The 20,095-nt window shown below is 36.0% G+C and overlaps 4 protein-coding genes across 5 annotated transcripts; 2 read left to right on the top strand and 2 right to left on the bottom strand.

The window, feature by feature from the left end:
* The first annotated feature begins 167 nt into the window (after nt 1–167).
* On the top strand, nt 168–5,344 carry LOC131781215 (uncharacterized). Of its 2 annotated transcripts, XM_066173622.1 has the most exons (5): nt 168–244; nt 1,455–1,575; nt 2,644–2,970; nt 3,433–3,680; nt 3,941–5,344. In XM_066173622.1, exons 2-5 carry the CDS (start codon nt 1,500–1,502, stop codon nt 4,106–4,108), a joined length of 819 nt encoding a protein of 272 aa, XP_066029719.1. In that variant the 5' UTR covers nt 168–244; nt 1,455–1,499; the 3' UTR covers nt 4,109–5,344. The 2 variants fall into 2 exon arrangements, with proteins under 2 accessions (XP_066029719.1, XP_058953848.2); XM_059097865.2 differs by lacking the exon at nt 168–244 and having other exon boundaries at nt 1,444–1,575.
* A 20-nt stretch (nt 5,345–5,364) lies between these two features.
* LOC131781229 (BTB/POZ domain-containing protein 6-like) lies at nt 5,365–8,604 on the bottom strand. Its single transcript, XM_059097878.2, has one exon. It carries the CDS (start codon nt 8,483–8,485, stop codon nt 7,112–7,114), a length of 1,374 nt encoding a protein of 457 aa, XP_058953861.2. The 5' UTR covers nt 8,486–8,604; the 3' UTR covers nt 5,365–7,111.
* A 448-nt stretch (nt 8,605–9,052) lies between these two features.
* LOC131781232 (uncharacterized) lies at nt 9,053–13,329 on the bottom strand. Its single transcript, XM_059097882.2, has 7 exons — nt 13,003–13,329; nt 12,774–12,898; nt 12,527–12,661; nt 11,221–11,273; nt 10,910–10,968; nt 10,599–10,718; nt 9,053–10,234 (listed from the first exon to the last, which is right to left on the bottom strand). The coding sequence occupies exons 1-7, from the start codon at nt 13,051–13,053 to the stop codon at nt 10,133–10,135; spliced, it is 645 nt and encodes a 214-aa protein (XP_058953865.1). The 5' UTR covers nt 13,054–13,329; the 3' UTR covers nt 9,053–10,132.
* Nucleotides 13,136–20,002, top strand: LOC131781231 (probable transaldolase). The gene is made up of 10 exons (XM_059097881.2): nt 13,136–13,245; nt 13,323–13,446; nt 14,267–14,306; nt 14,787–14,854; nt 15,792–15,923; nt 16,558–16,615; nt 16,917–17,031; nt 17,920–18,049; nt 18,650–18,717; nt 19,531–20,002. Exons 1-10 carry the CDS (start codon nt 13,179–13,181, stop codon nt 19,692–19,694), a joined length of 966 nt encoding a protein of 321 aa, XP_058953864.1. The 5' UTR covers nt 13,136–13,178; the 3' UTR covers nt 19,695–20,002.
* The last annotated feature ends 93 nt before the right edge of the window (nt 20,003–20,095 follow it).

Here is a 20,095-nt window from a genome sequence, read left to right as displayed (position 1 = left end):
TGACAATAGCGTACCTGCCAAATTGCATGTGACCAAACTTCCCGCCAAATTAAGGGTCGCTTAACACCACTTCACGTGACAATGAATGAAAAAACTCCAAAGTCACGCCACATGAGGCTGGACCGACCTGGGTGTTGGCTCATGGATTAATGATAAACGAAATGATTCTTAGTTGTAAAGGGCGTTTTCTATGGGTACGAACATGCGGGAACTTTTAGGGAGAACATTCTGGTAAACTTTTCAGGTAAGGTCAAATACAATTTACTTCATTTCGAAGGCTATTAATAAGAAGTCTGCGGTACATTAGAAATTTGTCTTAAAAAAAGAAACGGCATAACAATGAAACGTTTCGACGCCTGCGAAAACTACTAATCTATCTCAGATTCCGTTAAAAACAATTGAAAATGAAAATACAGTTGCGACACCAAGCTTAACGAACAGCGCGTCTTGGAACTATGTGAGCATTTTGTCAACATCTTATCGCAAATATTTGCCAATGGCCGTGACAGTACGAAGGTTTGATAAAGGCATTGGGCGGATGTAAGACCTTCATGGCAAGACTGATTGAAATTACGATAACTACAGAAATTGCTAAGTCAATGGCAATCTATAATTGTTCTTATGTTCAGACGAGCAACTCCTCAGTTCTAGCAACAATTCATATCCTAGTAAGATGCCCAATCCTTTAGGAAGCAGGTTTTGCAATTGATATTTGTGCTGTGCTTGAAAAGGTATACTTCCCACCTCAGCTTAACAAAGCGCCCGGCTACACATATACAAAGGCTAAGTAAATTTTGGAAGGCTTTTTGTACCGTTATTCCAGTACCGGACACCCGAAGTAGCTCCAAAACCTTCCTGTTTTACGTGCACCGTTGAAAAAAATAACTGTGTGCTGCCGAACTGTAAGTGTAAACTGTAACCAGAATTAGTCACTGGCGAGGAGAGAGTAACCAATGAAAGGATTTAAATATCCTATTTAAAGGAAATGAATATTCATTCGTTTGCCTTGTACTCAGGCCACACGCATGCACTACTTGCATTTTTTCCTAGTCATTCAATTATTGTTTGGTCCAAGTTCTGTTCTTTTTCAAATACAATAACACCTCAGAAAACATCCTCGTGTGACATGGGTATCTTCGATAAAGATCACGACGGTTCAATCTTAGCACTATAAAAAAAACAACAAACAAACAGACGTGTGCGGTCAAATCATTACTGCCGCTTTATGATAAGTGAGATTTTAGTGAGACCTGTTTCTTTTTTTTTGAGGGGTTGCTACACAGATTTCCTCGACCTTCAGTCAAATTACTAAACTAAATAATTGCGTGACTTTCCTCTTTAAACTGACAAATAAATAATTGCGCAATTAAACAAAATCTCAAGTTCACATGCCGTGCTGTCGGTACCAGGACTAACCACACGTTGTTTACTCCCTCGCACTTCTCCATTTACAGTGTCGACTGCCACAACATGAAGATTACTTGATATCACTGGTTAACATGAAACTACCATTTTCAGTTGGAGTTTTTGTCATAGCGCACTACATCTCACACGTCTGCAGTTCAGTACTAACAGGTATTTGTGATAAGTTCTAACATCTATCGTAACTTTTAAACAAATGTCAAGTCTGACCCTATTGAAAGGTGGACAATACTTGGTCACCGCACGAAAACCGAATGAATTACCTCAATTTTGGCACTATGACAGAGAGCTGGAGACAATCTGCTTACCCTGTATAGCCTTTTATAAATATATTTCTTTCTCACTCTCGATGTCCTCCTCAATGCTTATTTCTTTGATAAAGTCTTTGTTTTGAACCCCTCAGTAAAGGCTGGCAAAGCCCGGCGGGTACTTCACAGTTCTTGAATGGGACATAACAGGTTGTTTCTTTTCTTGCGACGAATCGAAGCGACCGCTGATTAACATCAGTTGCTAAACGAAGCTATAGCTAAAAAGATGTATATAGCATCTACAATTACCAGATTTTCCTACTTTCCTCAATTTCCCAAGGAAACTGATTTTGAGGCAAATTACTTCAAAGTCCAGTGGTCAGAGAATGAAAACAACCAACCAACAATGGGTTATTCTGATTGAAGTTAAGTAGAATTGACGAGATCGAAAGCGGGTATCAACATTCCCTCTGACCAAGATTAGTGAGACGTGCTCTGTGAAAAAAAGATTCTCGTAGCTGCTGCAATTTTCTGACAGTACCTTTAGCTTGCAATAAAAATATATAGGATTCCGCACGCGACGCATTACTGTTTCAGTTTACGGAAACTTGGTCCAAAATCATAATGTGAAAATTCCTTTATGTTTCCCCGATCAACGTTTTAAAGCTGCAGTTTGAAACGAAAAATACTTCAGGTTCATAAAGCAAGTGCATTTTATGGTAAAATGTTTCTGCTTTCACTTCTAACATGTTCTTTTCATTAAATGTATAAAACAAGTAACCCCGGGATGACAGCGCTCGCACTTGGTAATTGAGGTTGAACAAATCGAGGGACGTCAAATTGTAATGAGAAGAAACTTGGAAAGCTACCATACACTGAACTGTTCAAACATGCTTATTTCTCATCACGCAGTGTTCGTTATCCTATAGTCTTTCGTTCGTCTCTCACTTCTATAAATTCTGATGCTTTTCAGGAAAGAGCCGATGGTCGCCTGGTTTCTTGAGTCAAGTCCGTGACCTGTCTTGTGAGCCCGGAGAAGTCAGGAACAACGTCACATTCCTCCATGGCACGAAATCCGGGAATTTTACCAAATTAGGAAAAGTGTCTGACTTGGAAGTGTGTATGTTGTTATGCTGTGAGCTGGATCGTTGCCAGGCTGCGTTTTTGGCGGGAAAGAACTGTTACTCGGTTACTTGTTTCACAGACAACCATTGCGCAACTGCACCCGCGCTGAATAACAAGTGGCAGCCAGTGGTGGCGTTCGTAAAGAGATTACATAAAGCAGTTCATGTAGAAGCTGGTAAGAATTTTTTTACGACAGCCCTAAAATTTTCTGTTTGACCCTTCTTTTTGCGCAAAACGACCAGAGTATGAAACTATTAAGCGGATTGTCCTCTTAACTTTCTATTTGAGATTCTCTCATCCCCCTAAAAGGATTGGCATTTCATGAACTCTGTTCACAAATTATGCGTAATTGATATTATCTCTCGGTATTAATATCACTTCAATATTACTGAACTGACTGACTTTTGAGGCAGTTGGCTGTGCTGTTCGCTTTTTCCGATGTTAAAATTTAAAAGTGGACGACAGAAACATGGTTTTCTTCAGAGGGTATCTAAGTACTGAAGAAGATACTGAGAAGGTTCGGTAATGCTTTGACTCTTTGAAGTTACAAAGACAGAGAAATCTAATGAGATTCCAATAAACAATTATGATGTTATTACGTTCACTGTGTAACCGGGCCACATTCATTTTCCTGTAGCTCACGATGGTAACACTATCATTGACGCAAACGACGCTGGAAAGACTGGGGAGAGTAGCAGCAGTCAGAATGGAAAGAATGATAACGCGCAGGCCAAAAAGAAGGCGCATTTGAAAAATTTTTTCAAAGAAGAAGAGAAGACAAGCAAAATGGAGCAGAACAGCGCGCGGGGAAAAATACCAGCTGGCGGAATGGCGGATACTGTTGAACTCGATGAGCTACAAACACAAGCTTTATCAAATAGAAAAGTAAGCAATATCAACAAATATTCGATTTAAAACGCAAAGCAGTCATTCTCACGAACGAGTACAACGCAATCTCTGAGAAATATTTGCAGGTCTCCTCTGATATAATTTTTACGTAAACTAAAGGGAGAAATCTACTTCAGTAACGTAATTGCCTACAGTGTCGTTTAGTGTGTTCCTATTTACACCACCGCGACGTAATTTCAGTATTTATGACCGAATATGGTCCCCTGATTTCCCCCTCACTTTTGTTGTTCTTGAAGGTTGCGCATGAGAAGAGACACTCTGCAAAGTACAGTCTGGTGTCAGCGGCAGTAGCCACGTGTCTTATGGCTTTTGTTCTCAGTGGATGCGCGGTTGTGGCGGCGAGAATACGAAAACGAAAAGAAAGCGTCATGGATTATGCTCAAGTACCAAACACTCAAGAATAATAACGAAAATATGACAAGTTATGGAGGCACAAGCTATCAAAGTGAAAAGAGTTTACCAAAGAATATATATTTTCTAGAAAAACATGTGAAAAGATGGCTAAGAAATAATCTAAAAGGCGTGGTCAGTGATTTTTAAGAGGAGCTAAGTCATGAGCAATTGTGTCTACCACAATAAGATTTCTGGTTTCTCTGGTTAACTCTTACTTATGTGCAGCCTGTCTACCCCATCTAACTAAAACTTAAGGTTTCACTCTCTAACAATACAATAATCTCAGTCGACGAAATGACTCAACATGTCGTAACATGGCCCCTCACGAAGCACCTTAAATTGAATCCTAATGGACCTTTCAATAGTGTCTCAAAACCAAAACCAATGAAATCACAAAGGACAAAAAAAACTAAAGGACATATCGCCAGGAACATTCTAAAGAAACGGTTTGAAGCGAGGGAAACGGAAAGGACCATATCATTCATATATTAAGTTTTGCATCTGATTGGTTGGGAGGTTGGTGTGGATTTTCTAGACCAATAAGTGGTTGGATTGCTTTTACGCTCAAATTAAAGCTCCTCTACCATAACTATGAATGGTGTTCCTAAATCTTACTGTCATGTAAAGTTGCACCAAATGAGCTGAAAAATAACAAAACTGATTGAGGCAAGGCATCTTAAAGATATCACCGAAGTAGATTCTTACCTTAAATATTCAAAATTAAACCAGCCAGAAAGCCCTTCCACTGTTCAAATTGTGTTTCTTTGTAATTCTGAATGCAAGCAAAAGAACTCATCTTAATTTTTTACATAAAAAAACTGAAATGAAAAAGTGTTTAGCTTTGTGTATTTTGTCTAATCCAATATGTCTTCCTAACTTTTCTCCATTCTACCTCTTTTCTGCCCCCTTGATTCCAACATTTCATGCTCCTAAATTCTAGTCACACACTTCTTTTGATATTTATGCCCTTACAGTGTCATATCACATTTCCCATATTCGGAGGGCCATGGGTGGCCACTGAAATAGTACAGGGTGAAAATAAAGTCGAGTAAAGTCAGTGAGTATGGACAGAGCACTCAGGCAGAAACTTGGGGGGCACAATTTCTCTTGAATTGTATAAAAGATGTCCAATTACAATTAATTCCTTCACAACTTTCTGTATTATTTAGTCATCGAGTGAGACTGCGGTAGTTACACTTTCATAAAAAATTGCAAAGACAACAGAAAAACATGACTCCATGTTAAATTCTTTTAATGGACAGACAAGTGGTGAGGGCATTCAATTACGGGGTCCAACAACAGAGAAAATGGACAGCAACAATTTAACAATAATACCATGAGCACAAATCATAACCATCTTACTTCTAATGTAATAATAATAGTAATAAATAATACCATGGAATTAAGTTATAGCAATTGTAATTATTTCATAGCCCATATTTAACTTAACTATTTGGAATTAATAGTTACTTTACAGACTATGAATTTGCATTGAATAAATATGTATTTAGTAGTATATAATTACAATTATTCTTTAGATCAGTACCTTGAATATCTATCAGACAGGTAAACAAAAAAATTGATTTTCTATGCAAAACACAAAAAAGGCTTTCAATGTTTTCAGATACTCCCCCTTTTTCCCTTACTGCATTAATCATATTACAATTATATGGAATGCTGGCTATTATCCTAAACAAAAGAAAATTTTGCATATGGATCTAGCCATCAATTAGATATATTAATTTAAAATATTCACATCTCTTCCATACATTTCAATATTCATTTGAGAAAAATAAAGCATCTGTCAACAGGTGCATGATTATTAACTTTGTGGCTCAAAAATATGTAATTTATTTTTACTCAAATCAGAAAGGCTATAGCACAGCTTGCTAAGACTGATTAAAGATCACCTCAAATTATCATGGGACAGAACAGCTTTTAAGACAGTATATAATACAAACTGAGATAGTATGCTGGAAAAGAACATACTACAATTGAACCTTGATTATCTTGACTAGTGGAGATTGGGTTGAATGCTCCAGATAATAAACAGTCCAGATAATTAAAAATATAAATGTTGATGAGCCAAAAATACAATACTAAATAGGCATCAATCAATCAATTTTTTACAAGAATTGAAAGACATCCTCCAATCATTGTGCACCTTCACAAAAATTGTCTTAAATAATATTTAAAACATTTACCATGACAAAATGTTACAACCTAAAAAGTTGACCTAAATCAGTTTGTTTCAAGCAGCCACAGCCTGTAAAGCTGCATTAATGGATTAGTGTCAACAATGTTTTAGTACAGCTGGTATATTTCATGGAAAAAATTTGCAACAGATCTCAAATGTGGTTATTTTTTATAACTGATATTAAAAAATTAGACCAGAGAAGAGAGTTCGGATAATTGAGGTGCGGATAATAGAGGTTGGACTGTATCGATCTGCTATGCGCACTGCCTTAGCCTCTAAAAAAGGTCAAGATGTAGGCTTTGAATAAAAAAGACTTAACTGATAAAATGAAACAAAATACATTTATGACATACACCTTCTACCCCTTTTCCTTTATAATATAACAGTATTCAGAGTTTTTCTAAATCTAAGGTGGAAATGTAAGTTATAGAACTTTTCTCTAAAGGCTCTCTAAAATTATGCCTAGCTCTATTTAGAAAAATTCTTTATTTATTTTCTTTACCTTTATTTCTGTTATTAACAGGTTCCACTTCTTGAAATCAATCAAATTAAAGGAAAATGAAAGACAAAGAAGGAATTGAGTGGTGATTTTTACAACTTTTTCTTTAAAACTTCCCTTTCCTTATTTCTGCTTCCACTTTTTTACAAAGCAGCTCAGTGCTGGATCAATGAAATAACTGCCTAATTTCAAAATGGCTGTATTTGGTCTGAAACGACCCCTGTAATTTCAAATCAAATGAGTGCTGAGCTCAGGGTCAATTTATTGCTTACATCTCAAAATAAAGGGGTCTTAGCTCATAAAGAAAAATATTTTCAGCTATTGTGTAATCCAAGGGGTGTAGAACAAGACCTCAGTGAGGTGTGATCCATGATACAAATTTTCAAATTTAAACCTAGTCTGTTCAACTACTACTTCCTTGTGAGGGGAGTGCTTGTTGGACGTCACACTCTGACTGAAAAAGATCACACACTGTAAGGAGTACCTCACCCCACTCTTGACAAGTACAGCAGTTTTGAATTTGACGTCAATGCCATCACCATTGTAAACTCCATTGTTATCTGCCAGAAACTCTCCCTCAGTAAATCCAAGAGCCTTTGGCTGAGAATTTTCTTCCCTTATCCACAATTGCACTTTATCTCTGCGACTTTCCACATCTGACAAACCAAAAGTGCGGGTGAAGACACGCCCACCGGCAATGTAAACTGGGGATTCTGAATTGACAGTGAATGACACTGTCTCTTCACGTCGTCCTGTACCATTACTTGGAGGTCTGTACCAGTGGTGTGGTGAAGGTGCTTCTGAATATCGGGCACATCGTCGCATCGGCCTTCCGCTGCGTGGAACGCAAGGGAAAACTACGTCTGGTTTGGTGTTTGTGGCGCTGAAATGTAGAAATATATTGAGAGCCTCTCGGTCGCTTAAAACATCTTGAGGAACCACTTCTTCTGCAAATTTCTTTTGCGACATGACTGGAAAACGAAGAAAGTACAGAGTTTCGCCAAGTGCTTTCCTTATATTTGCCCCAGAAGTGTCCAACCCATTCAGCTCACACTGCTTCTTCGCCCAGCGCAAGGTATAATCAAATAACTCTGACTCCTCGATCTTTAAAGTTTCCCTGCGTAGTAAAGACTTAATCACTGCTTCATCAAGTTCCAGAAAACTAGGTGATTCCAGACACTGTTTGGTGTTGAGATCAACAATAAACCAACATCTCTTCTCTAATTCTTCCTCTCTAAACTGTCGTGCCTGGGTCAACGTCTCGAAAACATTGTTCGGATCGATCCTTTCTTCGAGAAAACGGCCACATTGCCGCATCAGCGACAACACTAAATATTTCTTTGCTAAATACATAACACCGAGCACAGAGTTTGCCGTGAGATGCAGTTCGTCGTAATAGATGAATCGAAGAAACTCGGTCAAGCACTCAGAGTTACAATCAGGAAGTTCGATTCTGTTTCCTTGTTCTGCTATGCCACCATGAAACATAGCAAAGAAAACAGGGCTACTGATCGCAAGCACATACTTGTGTGCTGGTAGAGCAATTTTTGTGCCGTGATCTTTGGTGGAATCTTCAACAACAAAGCTTACATCGCTGATCGTAGGATTTAAGAACATGTACTTGTTCCGCTCCCGCACGGTTTCCCTTGTTGATTGCCAATCATCGGTTTGAATGTCACTCGCCAAGTCCATAGTGATAAATAAATTAGTAAAGAAATATATATTGAAAAGAGAAAAACGCGTAATTTGTACGTGGCGAATTGTGTTTAGTTAGATGTACGAAGCGTATTGAAGTGTTGCGTTACAAAAACAACGGCCCACTCATAGAGATCTGGGCCAAATGGTTACGTAACAGCATTACACACACGGTCAAATAAAATTTTTGGTTAAATTCTTGCTTTTCAGGCATTGGTGGCTCCTCAGAAGCAAAATTCAAATCACTTTAAAAGAAAAACCATTACAATTTATCCTTAACTTTACAGCTGATCATTAAAAAAAAACTGGTACCAAACAGTAAACCACCATAATGATAAATAATAAATGTTTTAACTTTGTAGAAGAGTAGAGTGTTACCTGCATTTAAAGAGAGAGAGAGAGAGAGATGTAGATGGATTCGAGAAATGCCCACAAAATCCCATGCGAAATACATTTTTGAACCTCCAAAATACCCCAGATGGATTATAAATAATAACAATAAACCGAATTACATACCACAATGCTTTGCGAATCATTTTCATCTCACTTTCTAAAGAAAGAAGCCTTTGTTCAATTGCTTTTATAATTGAGTTTTCAACCAACTTACAACAAATTATTATTAGGATCAAACCAAGGCCTGAGGATTGGGAAAGCTAACAAATATAATTTCAACAACAAAGTGCCCACATAAAGGTAATTAAGAATATTTGACTCACAGAATGTTTATAAAGGCGGCAGTGTTGAGTAATATATAACTGTCATTCAAAATATTGATTTAGATTTAGACAAAGATAATGAAATATCACTTCCTATTTTCTATGGGTACAATTTTAAATGTACTTTACAACAAAAAAAGATTGCATGATTAGGCAACTTAATTTATTTGTTTTAAGCAAAATTCAATAGTATAAAACCTGAAAAATCAATCTGAAACATGACAAAAAAAAAACATTTGTACAAATTTACAACAAACAGGAGCTCTTGCCTGCACTTAACAATAACTTGACTGCCTTAGTTAGTAATCCAAGGCAAATTTTAAAACTTCTACTGCTAACTTTTGAGGAAATTTCCCTCAATATTATTCAGCTTTCTATCAAGCAGAACTTTAGGTGAATGCATATTAAAGGCAGCACAATTGATCTGTCCAAGCATGCACTCTACATAAAAAAATTTTTTAATAGCACAAAAAATAGAAATATAGTCCTATCAAAAATATCACTACTGTGTATTCCAGCAATGATTTTTGTTATGAATTAAGTTGCATAAGTATGCATGACAAAGTTTCAATGAACTTTAATCCATATTAGATAACCATGTAAAACCTCCACACTGCTATATTTTAAAAGCTGTCAGTATGAGTATGTGACTATGTTCTGTGAGCCAGCCATCAGCAAGATATGATCACACTGTGTTTTGTCCCTCTCAATCTATTTCTTCTTGAGTGACTGTATCTGTAATTGATTATTGTCTCATTGGAAAAAATTTCTGATGCAGTTCTTCTTGAAGTTTCAACACCAGTATAAGTTAAGACTGATTGCCCTCAATGTGCTCTATTTCCTTAGAAATTTCCCCTGAATTTGAAAAAGAAGGCATCTCAAATTTTTAAGTTCCCTCCTTCTTTAGCTCTCAATAAAAAAGCATTTATCAGCTCCTCCACACCGAGAATGCAGGGCCATCCATGCGAGAGCTTCGAGGTGAAGAATCGCTAGCTGTCAAGACATCACCATTGTTTAATGCAGCTTGTTGCTATGAACATAATACACACAGAAGTAATGAGACATCTCCTACCACTGAGCATAGAATAATAAACTATAGAAATAACATAAATTATGTTTCAACTTTTTCAAAATAATTCAAGAACCTTAACTTGAATCTAGCAAAATACAGCATTCTCTTGGCAAAAGATCTATCACTTGACTGAGAAATATTATAAGAGAGTGACAATCTCTTGTATAAATTAAGCAGTTACATAACCATCATTACACTTAATTTGTTTTGTTTTGTTTTGTTTTTTTTATTTCTTTAATTCAACACTGTTAGTGGCTTTGCTATGATTACTGCTATTCTAAAAGATCTATCTCTTCTGAAGTATGAAGTAATGACAACTTACCTGGTAGCTATGCTGTGTTCTATCCCCTCGCAGTGTTGGTGTCTTGAAAATATATGCTGAACCAGGGCGTGAAAAGTATGCTCTATCTGTGTTTGGAATTTTTTCTTCTCCAATTTCAACCTGTAATATCAAAAATTACACACCATATAGCTGTTTTAAAGATAATCATCAGATGACAATATCTTGACAGTCAGGTAAATAGAATACTACCTATAAAAAGCAGAATACTTTAAGTGTATCTTTTTATACATTAATATCATTATAAAGAGTAAGTTAAAACATTGTGGCAATGGCTGAACAGAACCTCTTACCTTCTTTACAATATCCATTTGAATAAGCTCAGCTTTGGGTGTCCTTTTACATCCTGCAGCTATATCAAATTTAAATTTTCCACATCTTTTAAGCAAGTACATTTATATTACGTTTAATTCCTGGCAAGCATAAGGAACCACTCAACAACTATCACATGTACTTATCAATTGAATAAAACTCACATAAATCAAAGAAAAACATTCCTGAAGAATAACATGAAACAGTAGAATTTGTTATGATATAAGAAACACTACATCTAGTTTGGGGAAGCAGACATATCTGAAAATATAAATCATTTTCATTTACAAACCTGCAAAAAATGGCCATATCCCATCAAGTGCAGATGCAAAGTCAATTGCTGATCTGGAAATATATATTACATCATGAGAGTATTAAGTTATTAACATGAACAAAAAGAGCCCTGAGTAAACTGAGCTAGCATAATTCCCTGCATATAAATTTGAATGTGTAAATCACTTTAGTCGAAACATATACTTCCATTCAACACAATTTTAAAATTAATTTTAATAAGGATTCTCATGGAACTTCAGTCAAATTGGTTCTTTGCTTTTGTCATAGTATGATCATGATTTTCCAAGTAGAATGATAGGAGCTCATATATTTTGAGACAAGTGGCTCACTACAGGGCGTGAAATTGTTTTTTTTTCTGATAGCCACTTGGCTCCTAAATTTTTCAAAGTGGTAGCCAATTCAAAAATAGTTGGTCACCATTTTTAAAGATAAACAAAACCCTTTTTTATGCTGTCAGCATTCTAGATAGACCCTCCAAAATTAAGTTCTACAAAGTTCTACAAAGTGGACACTAGGATTGATGATATACAACATTAAAGCTTAACTAAATTCAAGATGGCGTCTAGTCATCGATGGAGATGCATGTGCCACGTTTTGGAAACAAATTTAATGTGGAAGTTTGCCACGGATTTATCTTTGCAAATCTTTTTAATTCACAATATCTCTAGGTGTGGTTATCATGAAGCATTCTAGTCGCCAATTTGGGGACTACTTTTGAGGATTTGGTCGCCAAAATGAAAAATTTAGTCGCCAAAATGAAAAATTTAGTCGCATTGGCGCCTGTAATAGGCACAATTTCACGCGCTGCACTAGCATTATCGTACAATCATCAGATCAATTAAATAGAAGGCAAACACAAAATAGAGGCAATTGTTAATGCCATTTTCCCTCATCAGATTGTACATACAGGGACTAAACAGTTAAAAGGTCACAGGCATCCATGAATTTTGTGCGACCCTTTGAGCAAATTCTGAGGCTTTAATTGATTAATACATTCTAACTTGTTATTAGTAAATTAGGCATTCAGTTCCAATCAAAATGGGAAATGGCTGCTCTTCAATATTTCTTTGATAGTATTCAATAATTGTATGATTTGCCAAAAACTAGTATTGAAATGAAGTGAAAGTAGCCTACTGAAGATGCAGACAAGTTTACAGCTTTGACTAGCTACTGACTCTAATTGAGAGCCCTGTTATTGACTATCCTAAGTTCGTTCATCCAATGAAAATAATTCTAATAAAAATTCACTACACACCATAAAAACACCTTCTTTGTAATTTTTTACATGGTAATGACCCATTTACCTGCTAAGGTTGTCTCTAATTGTCAGATCTGGGTTATGATTCATTAGTAGCATTACAACTTTTCCATGTCCTTGGAATGTTGCACAGTGCAGGGCTGTCCAATTTGTGCCTCTGTTGCACGCATCAATGTCAGCTCTGAAAGCGGACGAAAGAGACTACTCTGTAAATGTCATTCTGGAAACGAAAAGTGCCACAGATAAAGATATTTCTGTTTTTTCTCAAAATCGTAAAGGAACATTTTACTCACCCTCGATCTAGCAAAAGTTGTACAATGCCGCTGTAACCCCAAAAAGCTGCAATGCAAAGAGGTCTGAAGCCTTCTGGTGAAAATGAGTTTGCGTCCACTCCTTGATCCAAAATCGCCTTCACCACCTAAAAAGAACACAAAGAAGCTGTGAGAAAGGTACAAAATTAACAAAGTTCCCTTTATATCAATTTTAAAACAAAAATTACGATTTTAAAAAAAAAAACCTGACCTTTTCGTCGCCTGTAGCCGCAGCGCTTGTTAACTGCGCTCCGTCCGCCATCTTGTTTTTATTGTTATTTGCAACACCGCTGCTCAAAACAATTCCTAATTTATAAACCCGCTGACCGCCTCATTCCCGTGACTCAAACAAACTTTAAAGAAATTTACAAGTTGCAGGCAGGAACGATGGCTTCTTCTCTTGAGCAGCTAAAGAAATTCACCACCGTCGTCGCTGATACAGGCGATTTCGAATGTAAGAGAGAGAGATGATTTTTCGAAGGATTTGCTGTTTTCTTGGAGTAGCTCAACCTATGTGATTTTTCTTTTTAGCCATTTCTAAGTACAAACCTACTGATGCGACAACAAATCCATCACTGCTCTTGGCTGCGTCCAAAATGCCTCAGTATAAACACTTGATTGAAAAAGCAGTTCAGTATGGAAAAGCAAACGGAAGGTTAGTGCTAGGGATCTATTTTCAGATAAATTTTGGAGATGTAATCTAACTTTTCTACTAGTTTGCGTGTAAATACCTCAAAACACCAGTCACGCTTCATGGCAAATATGTGATTTGCATGTTGTGATTGATTGGTATGAATTAAAACAGGAAAAATTGTACAAGCGTTGATTGTTTTGTTGATGACGAATTTATGATAATTCATATGTTCCAATATCGATCGGGAGTTTGCTTTACGTAATTTGGTTTTCACTGGGTGCCAATATTAGTCATCATGACATAAAGACTGTCACGTGCAAGCTGGCTCCAAGGACTCAGGCATAATTTAAGTGGTGATAGAAGCAGGTTTTCCTTTCATTCTTGCCATTTAAGATAGTTAGAGAGAGGGGAGGGGGAAGTGCTTATTCAAGAATGGTTCCTGTTTGACATTATCACCTGGGAGGTGGGCTCTTATTCTACAAAGGGTGCTTATTAGAGTGTGGGCACTTATTCAAGGAAATATGATATTCATGAGACCCAGATACACACTATCAGAAAGACATAAAGGTAGCAAAAGTCATCCAAGAGCCATAGGCAGTGCAGAACAATTGGCTGGCAAGGCAAAGGACCTGCATTTGTCTTGCCATTCTAATCACAGGCTTATCAGTCTTGCTGCCTGTTTTAATATCAGTCCATTGGAGCTTGCTTGAAAAACAGACAGGGAAAAAAATGAATCAATTGAAGAGAGAAATTCAGATCAAAGGGAAAATAATTGTCAATCACTTGACAAAAGTATCTTGTCTCAGAACAAATCTTAATGAAATTTTGTTTCAAATTCAAGCACTCTGGAAGAGCAAGTAACTGAAGCAATGGATAAAATAGTAAGTCCAACAATTTTGAATTGCGTAATTGAGACCTCTTCAGGAGAGAGCTTTGCTCTAGGTTTCATTTAATGTTGAAACTCTAATATCACCCCTCCCTTTGAAGTCATGTTTGCTGCCCACAATCATCATGGTAATGGCTATCTTTAAGCAGAAACAATAATTATGGGCAGAAAATAATCCAATTACAAAGTTCTCAGGAAAATGACCCAAGAAACAGCATATGTTTATATGTCAGCATATATGGCTGAGATGTTGGCAATATGATGTACAGTAGCATAAAATGCATTTAAATCATGCATTTGCAACTTAATTTGCATGTAAGTGAAAAGAAAAAAATAATGGTAGTTCACACTATATTTTAAATATGGTGTATTGAACAAGCTTCAGTTTTCCTATCTACCTTATTTTGGTATCATGATCTGTTACCCTTCTCAACAAGGTGTTTATCTTTCTTCTTCATTTGTCTTCTTTTTTCAGTTTGTTCTTTTTGGTGTTGAGATACTGAAGCTAGTGCCAGGCAGAGTTTCAACAGAGGTTGATGCCAGGTCAGTGAACTTGAGTTATAATAAATCAAAAGGGTATACAGACAGTTCAATCTTGGTTGACATTATCATCCCCTGGCTTTAAAAGACAGGTCTTGTTACACTGCAGTTCTCTGCATTATGCAATCCTCTTTTGCAGACCCCAGATATACCAGGTCAATGCCTGTCTCCAGATAGCAAACTCAAATAAGTGTACTGTGGGCGGATTCAGACAATGAAGATGAAACTTTAGACTCCAAAAGAAAAGTCATTATAACACCCCTTTCCTAGGCTCCTTATGCATTGACAAGAAAACTGTAGGATTCGATACCTGGGCTTTTCTGATATTGGTGGGAAAGCCCCCTTAGTTTTTTTTCATGTTGGGTATCTAAAGAACATGATTAAAAAACATGATTTTAGTAGCATTTTCAATATTGCCATCACAGAATCTTAGGACTGCTTTCTGCCTTTTTCCGAAAAAAAAAAAGATTATCAAAAGGTTAAATTATTTTTCAACCTTAACATCAGGGAGGAAAAAAACTTAGTTTATAATGTAAACCAAGTAAAAATTATTTATCATAAGATATAATTTTTATCATTCAATAATAAGTGTGAATTAAAATTCTATAATTATAGTGGTCAGAAATGGCTGTTTTAATTAAAGCTTTGTTAGCCCTTTAACTTCCCAGATCAAATTTGTAATCCTCCTTACTATGAACCATACAACTCTTATAATGTTAGTTCAGAGAATTTAGTATTGGATCAACTAATTGTCACCAAATTGATATTTTTCTTTATTATCATAACTTATCTGGTTGTTATTGTATTGATATTGTATGGAGAAATTCTGTCTTGGTCACTCATGGGAGTCAAAGGGTTAAGATCTTATATTTCTACAGAAGTCTGTTGTAAACATGATTTCGAATGTAGTTTGAATCTTTGTACACTTCATTTTGTGTAGGTTATCCTTTGATGTTGAAGGCTCAATTGAGAAAGCAAAAAAGTTCATAAAGCTTTATGAAGAGGCAGGAATCAGTAAAGAGAGAATCCTCATTAAACTTAGCACAACTTGGGAAGGAGTTGAAGCTGCAAGGTTAGTATTTAACAGCCAAAAAATTTGTTCTCTAAATGGCTCTAATAGTATTTTCTACCCAAACTTTTGCATCTAATTTGTCTAAATCCACCTGCTCCTTAATTGCGGTTTGACTACTACCTTCCTTTACTTCAGCTTTTACATAGCAGTGTTTTAAAGTTGCCACAGGGGAAGGTTACACTTGTTAACGGTGGGCTTATTCTAATTTGTGGATCCCTTTACACTCTAATATCAGTACCTATATTCTCCACACTTTTCTCTTCATATATCCTATAGTACTGACAAGTAGATTTCTTTTAACCATCCTGAGCCATAAGGGCTTCTTTAATTGGTGATTATTTGTTTTTTTTCTTGGGACTTCTATATTTGATTCAATGGTGATATTGTTCAGAGAAATTAGAAGCCAGTCACTGTACTGTTAAACAGTTAAATCCATCCAATAGTGAAGCAAGATTCAACCAGCTGAAGGGCTGATAATGAATGGCCACACACTGTTAGGTGTGTATGGCTAACTGAGCATGTGTTTGCAAGAGGCAAGTGATCTATTTGGCCACACATGTTAATAATGCCATGGATTATGTTAATGGAATAATTTTTTAAGTATTTTAAGCTCTCCACAATGGGTACTTTTCAGGAAGCTCGAGCAAGAGGGTATCCATTGCAACATGACCCTTCTTTTTTCATTTGCTCAGGTAATCTTTCCTTTACTTTTAAAATAATAAACATTTTGGGAGCAAAGTGCATTCTGTATTGAGAGTGGGTTACATAATAGAATGAACACACCAATAAACATATGTATGTCACCTCTGTTCAAGCAAAGCAGGTGTCATGAGCCACACACAGGATTCCCCTTTAGACTGTTATAAATCAGCCCCAAAATTTGAAGCATTTTGTTGCAAACAAGTTTTTGCCTCAAAGACATTAGGTGTGCATATGAACATACACATAATCAATGATACTTTATTTGTAATTTTCCCTTTTCTCTTTCCCCAGGCAGTAGCATGTGCTGAAGCGAATGTTACCCTGATATCACCATTTGTTGGTCGCATTCTGGATTGGTATGTCAAGAACACAGACCAGAAGGAATTTCAACCTGCAGATGATCCAGGTAACATGAGATTATTAATGAGTAATTGTACAGGAATTTAATTCACATCAGTCAAAGAGATGTTAATGCAGAACTCTACCCTAGACTCCATAGAGGCTGGTTCCCTTAATTCTTTTTATACATAAAAATTTGTGACACAACCATTACAAAACATTGGAGAAGAATGTTTTGAAACAAGTTATGTTAGGAAAACAAAGATATTTTGTTTGCTGATCTTGTCACCACCACACAATACTATACTAGACAGAGTATTCTATATTTGTACTCTCTTTGGAATGATCACAAAACCTGTTCAACAGTATTGAAAACAATTACAGTCGTCTTGGATTATGCAGACTCCTGGGTATTGGGCTGGGTATTTACTCTGGATAATTGAAAGTCTGCACAATTGAAAATATGAATAATACAGAACAAAATAAAACTAAATATGTATCATACAATCAATATTACACAAGAATTAAAGCACATTCTCAAATCATTGTGTGTTGCTAACCCTTTAACTCCCAAGATCTCATTAGTAATTCTCCTCACTGTCTGCCATGCAATTCTTATGATGTCAATTTGGAGAATTTGGTATTGGATCGATTCATAATCCCCTAATTGATATTTTATTTTATTCTCATCGCTTCTGTGCTTGATATTGTATTGAGATTGTAAGGAGAAATTCTCTCTTAGTCACTAATGGGAGGTAAAGGGTTAAAATTTACAAAAGTATCTACAAAAATTTTTTTGATTTACCAACAATAATAATTTTGATGATTATGAATTGATAATAAAAATATAGTTGATTATCATAATTATATCTGTAAAGATACAATTAGTGCATCCTTGCACTCCCACTATGGGTAGTTCCATTTGTCTCATGCTTTGGAGGGGTGTTTTTGTTAGGTGTGAAGAGTGTGACAGCAATTTACAATTACTACAAGAAGTTTGATTACAAAACTGTTGTCATGGGAGCATCATTCAGAAACACAGGGCAGATCACTGAACTAGCTGGTTGTGATTTACTCACTATCAGGTAATAATTTCCACTCACTTGGTATTAATTTATTGTCAGTAATAAATCAAATCAGAGCTCTATTTTCATGGGCACTTCAAATCACTCTCTCTCATAAGGTAGGCGGTTTGTAAGAAAATTTATCCTCTCAATCTCAAACCATAAATAATTTGTGACCACAAAATATAATTGCCATCACATTTTCATGGAACACTGAAATCAAAGGTTTACTTGGTGAATCTTGACTTTCCACACTGGTGTTGTATTTTAAGTTCTTGCTAAGATATTTTTCATAAGAGAAACTTGCACTTTTTACACACTTGAATGTTTTATGCATGAGAAAAAAAGGAATAAACACCCAGTTTTGAAAAAAACACCCAAGAATCCTGCTTTGTAAAAAGATTAGAACAGTTTTTATTTGGTCCTGGTTATAACCACAGTGACATCTGCAAAATGCTTTTAATGTTTTGTACATAATAGTATACCTGAAGAAATTATGTACATCCGATTGGCTGTTGTCTTTGAAAATTTACTTGTGCTTATTAACACCAAATTGCACTCAATCATGTTAGTACCAATACATATACAAATTCTTATTTTATATTCTGTGATTCATTTCAGTCCCTCATTGCTAGAAAAACTTTCCAATTCCACTGAAACAATTTCCCAGAAGCTTTCAGTCGAGGAAGGTGAGAAAGCAAATATACCTCATACATTGACAACCTTTGAGGTCGTTGTTTCCATATCCTTTTAGCAAAGCTGAAGAGGCACAAGCTAAGAAGAAGTCATACAGAAACATTTGGCAACTTCTGTAGGACTAAAAGGAAACAAAAAGAAATTAATAATAATAATACATTTAATACATTAATACATTGACGGAAGTATTTTTCCTTTACACTTCTCCAGCAATAATTAATAATACCATCATGAGCTCTCTATTTCTATTGTGTGATAGTTGATGAGGATAAAGCCCAAATCAACTATTGAGCATAGAATGGAGAGGGAATTATGAAATTATTCTGGTCTATATATACTAGTTATTCAATATACTTAACAAGACAGGCTTCTCTTGTCTTTTTATTTTATTTTGCTATCAGTTGCATTCTGCTAGGCTACTCACCTCACTCACTATATTTAGGCAGCAAGTATCGTGTCCAATCAGATTGCAGCACTTTTGATAGAATGCTAGTAGATTAAACTAAAACTTCACATCATGAAGCCTGACATATAGTCAGCATAAACACAAGAGACCAGTTTACTGAACATTTTTTAATGCATTTTCATTTTAAAAGTGTAGCATTTATTTTGAATTCTAAATAGAATCAAAAGGATCGGGTATTTTTAGCTCTTTATGTAGGTACTCTCACAGTGAATAATGCATACTTACTTACACACAAATTAACAGTCACACAGGGCAACATGCATAACCTTTAAGGCAGTATCAATCAATTGTTGTTGTTGCTTGTTAATCTTATTGACACTCAATTATATGCCTTTTGCAGCCAAAAAACTCGACATTGACAAAGTCTCCCTAGACGAGAAGAAATTCCGCTGGCTTCTCAACGAGGATGCTATGGCAACAGAAAAGTTGGCTGAGGGAATCAGGAAGTTTGCTGTAGATGCTGTGAAACTTGAGGATATGATCAAGAGTGAACTCCAGAAATAAGCTTTCCATAGCGGGTAGTCCTATATACGCCACCAGGACATTTCGAAAACATGGCTTTATGACCGGAACTTAATGGTCCTTAACATGAAAAGAATGCTAAAAGATACGATAACGGGTATTTAAATCAGACATGCGTCTTGCAGTAGATACATGAAGTTAATCAATTTAGTGGTATATTCGTGGCTGTAATACCTTACTAAATAATAGCTGTTGCCTCTTATGAAGATTGGGGCTGTACATCTAGATTAGATTTTTTTCTTCAAACTAACAAGCAGGCAGTCGATCATTATAGAATACTTTTTAGAAGATTTGAATTGTTTGTTGAGTTTGTGTTTGTTCGTTTGGTTGATGCGTTTTTGTACAGAAAAATTTGAAAGAAAGGTGATAGTGGACAGGGCGGG

This window comes from Pocillopora verrucosa, chromosome 1 (genome assembly GCF_036669915.1).
Source record: "Pocillopora verrucosa isolate sample1 chromosome 1, ASM3666991v2, whole genome shotgun sequence".
In the NCBI taxonomy this organism is placed as follows: domain Eukaryota; kingdom Metazoa; phylum Cnidaria; class Anthozoa; order Scleractinia; family Pocilloporidae; genus Pocillopora; species Pocillopora verrucosa.
The sequence above is the reverse complement of the archived record's forward strand: the minus strand, read 5'-3'. Positions and strand labels throughout refer to the sequence as shown.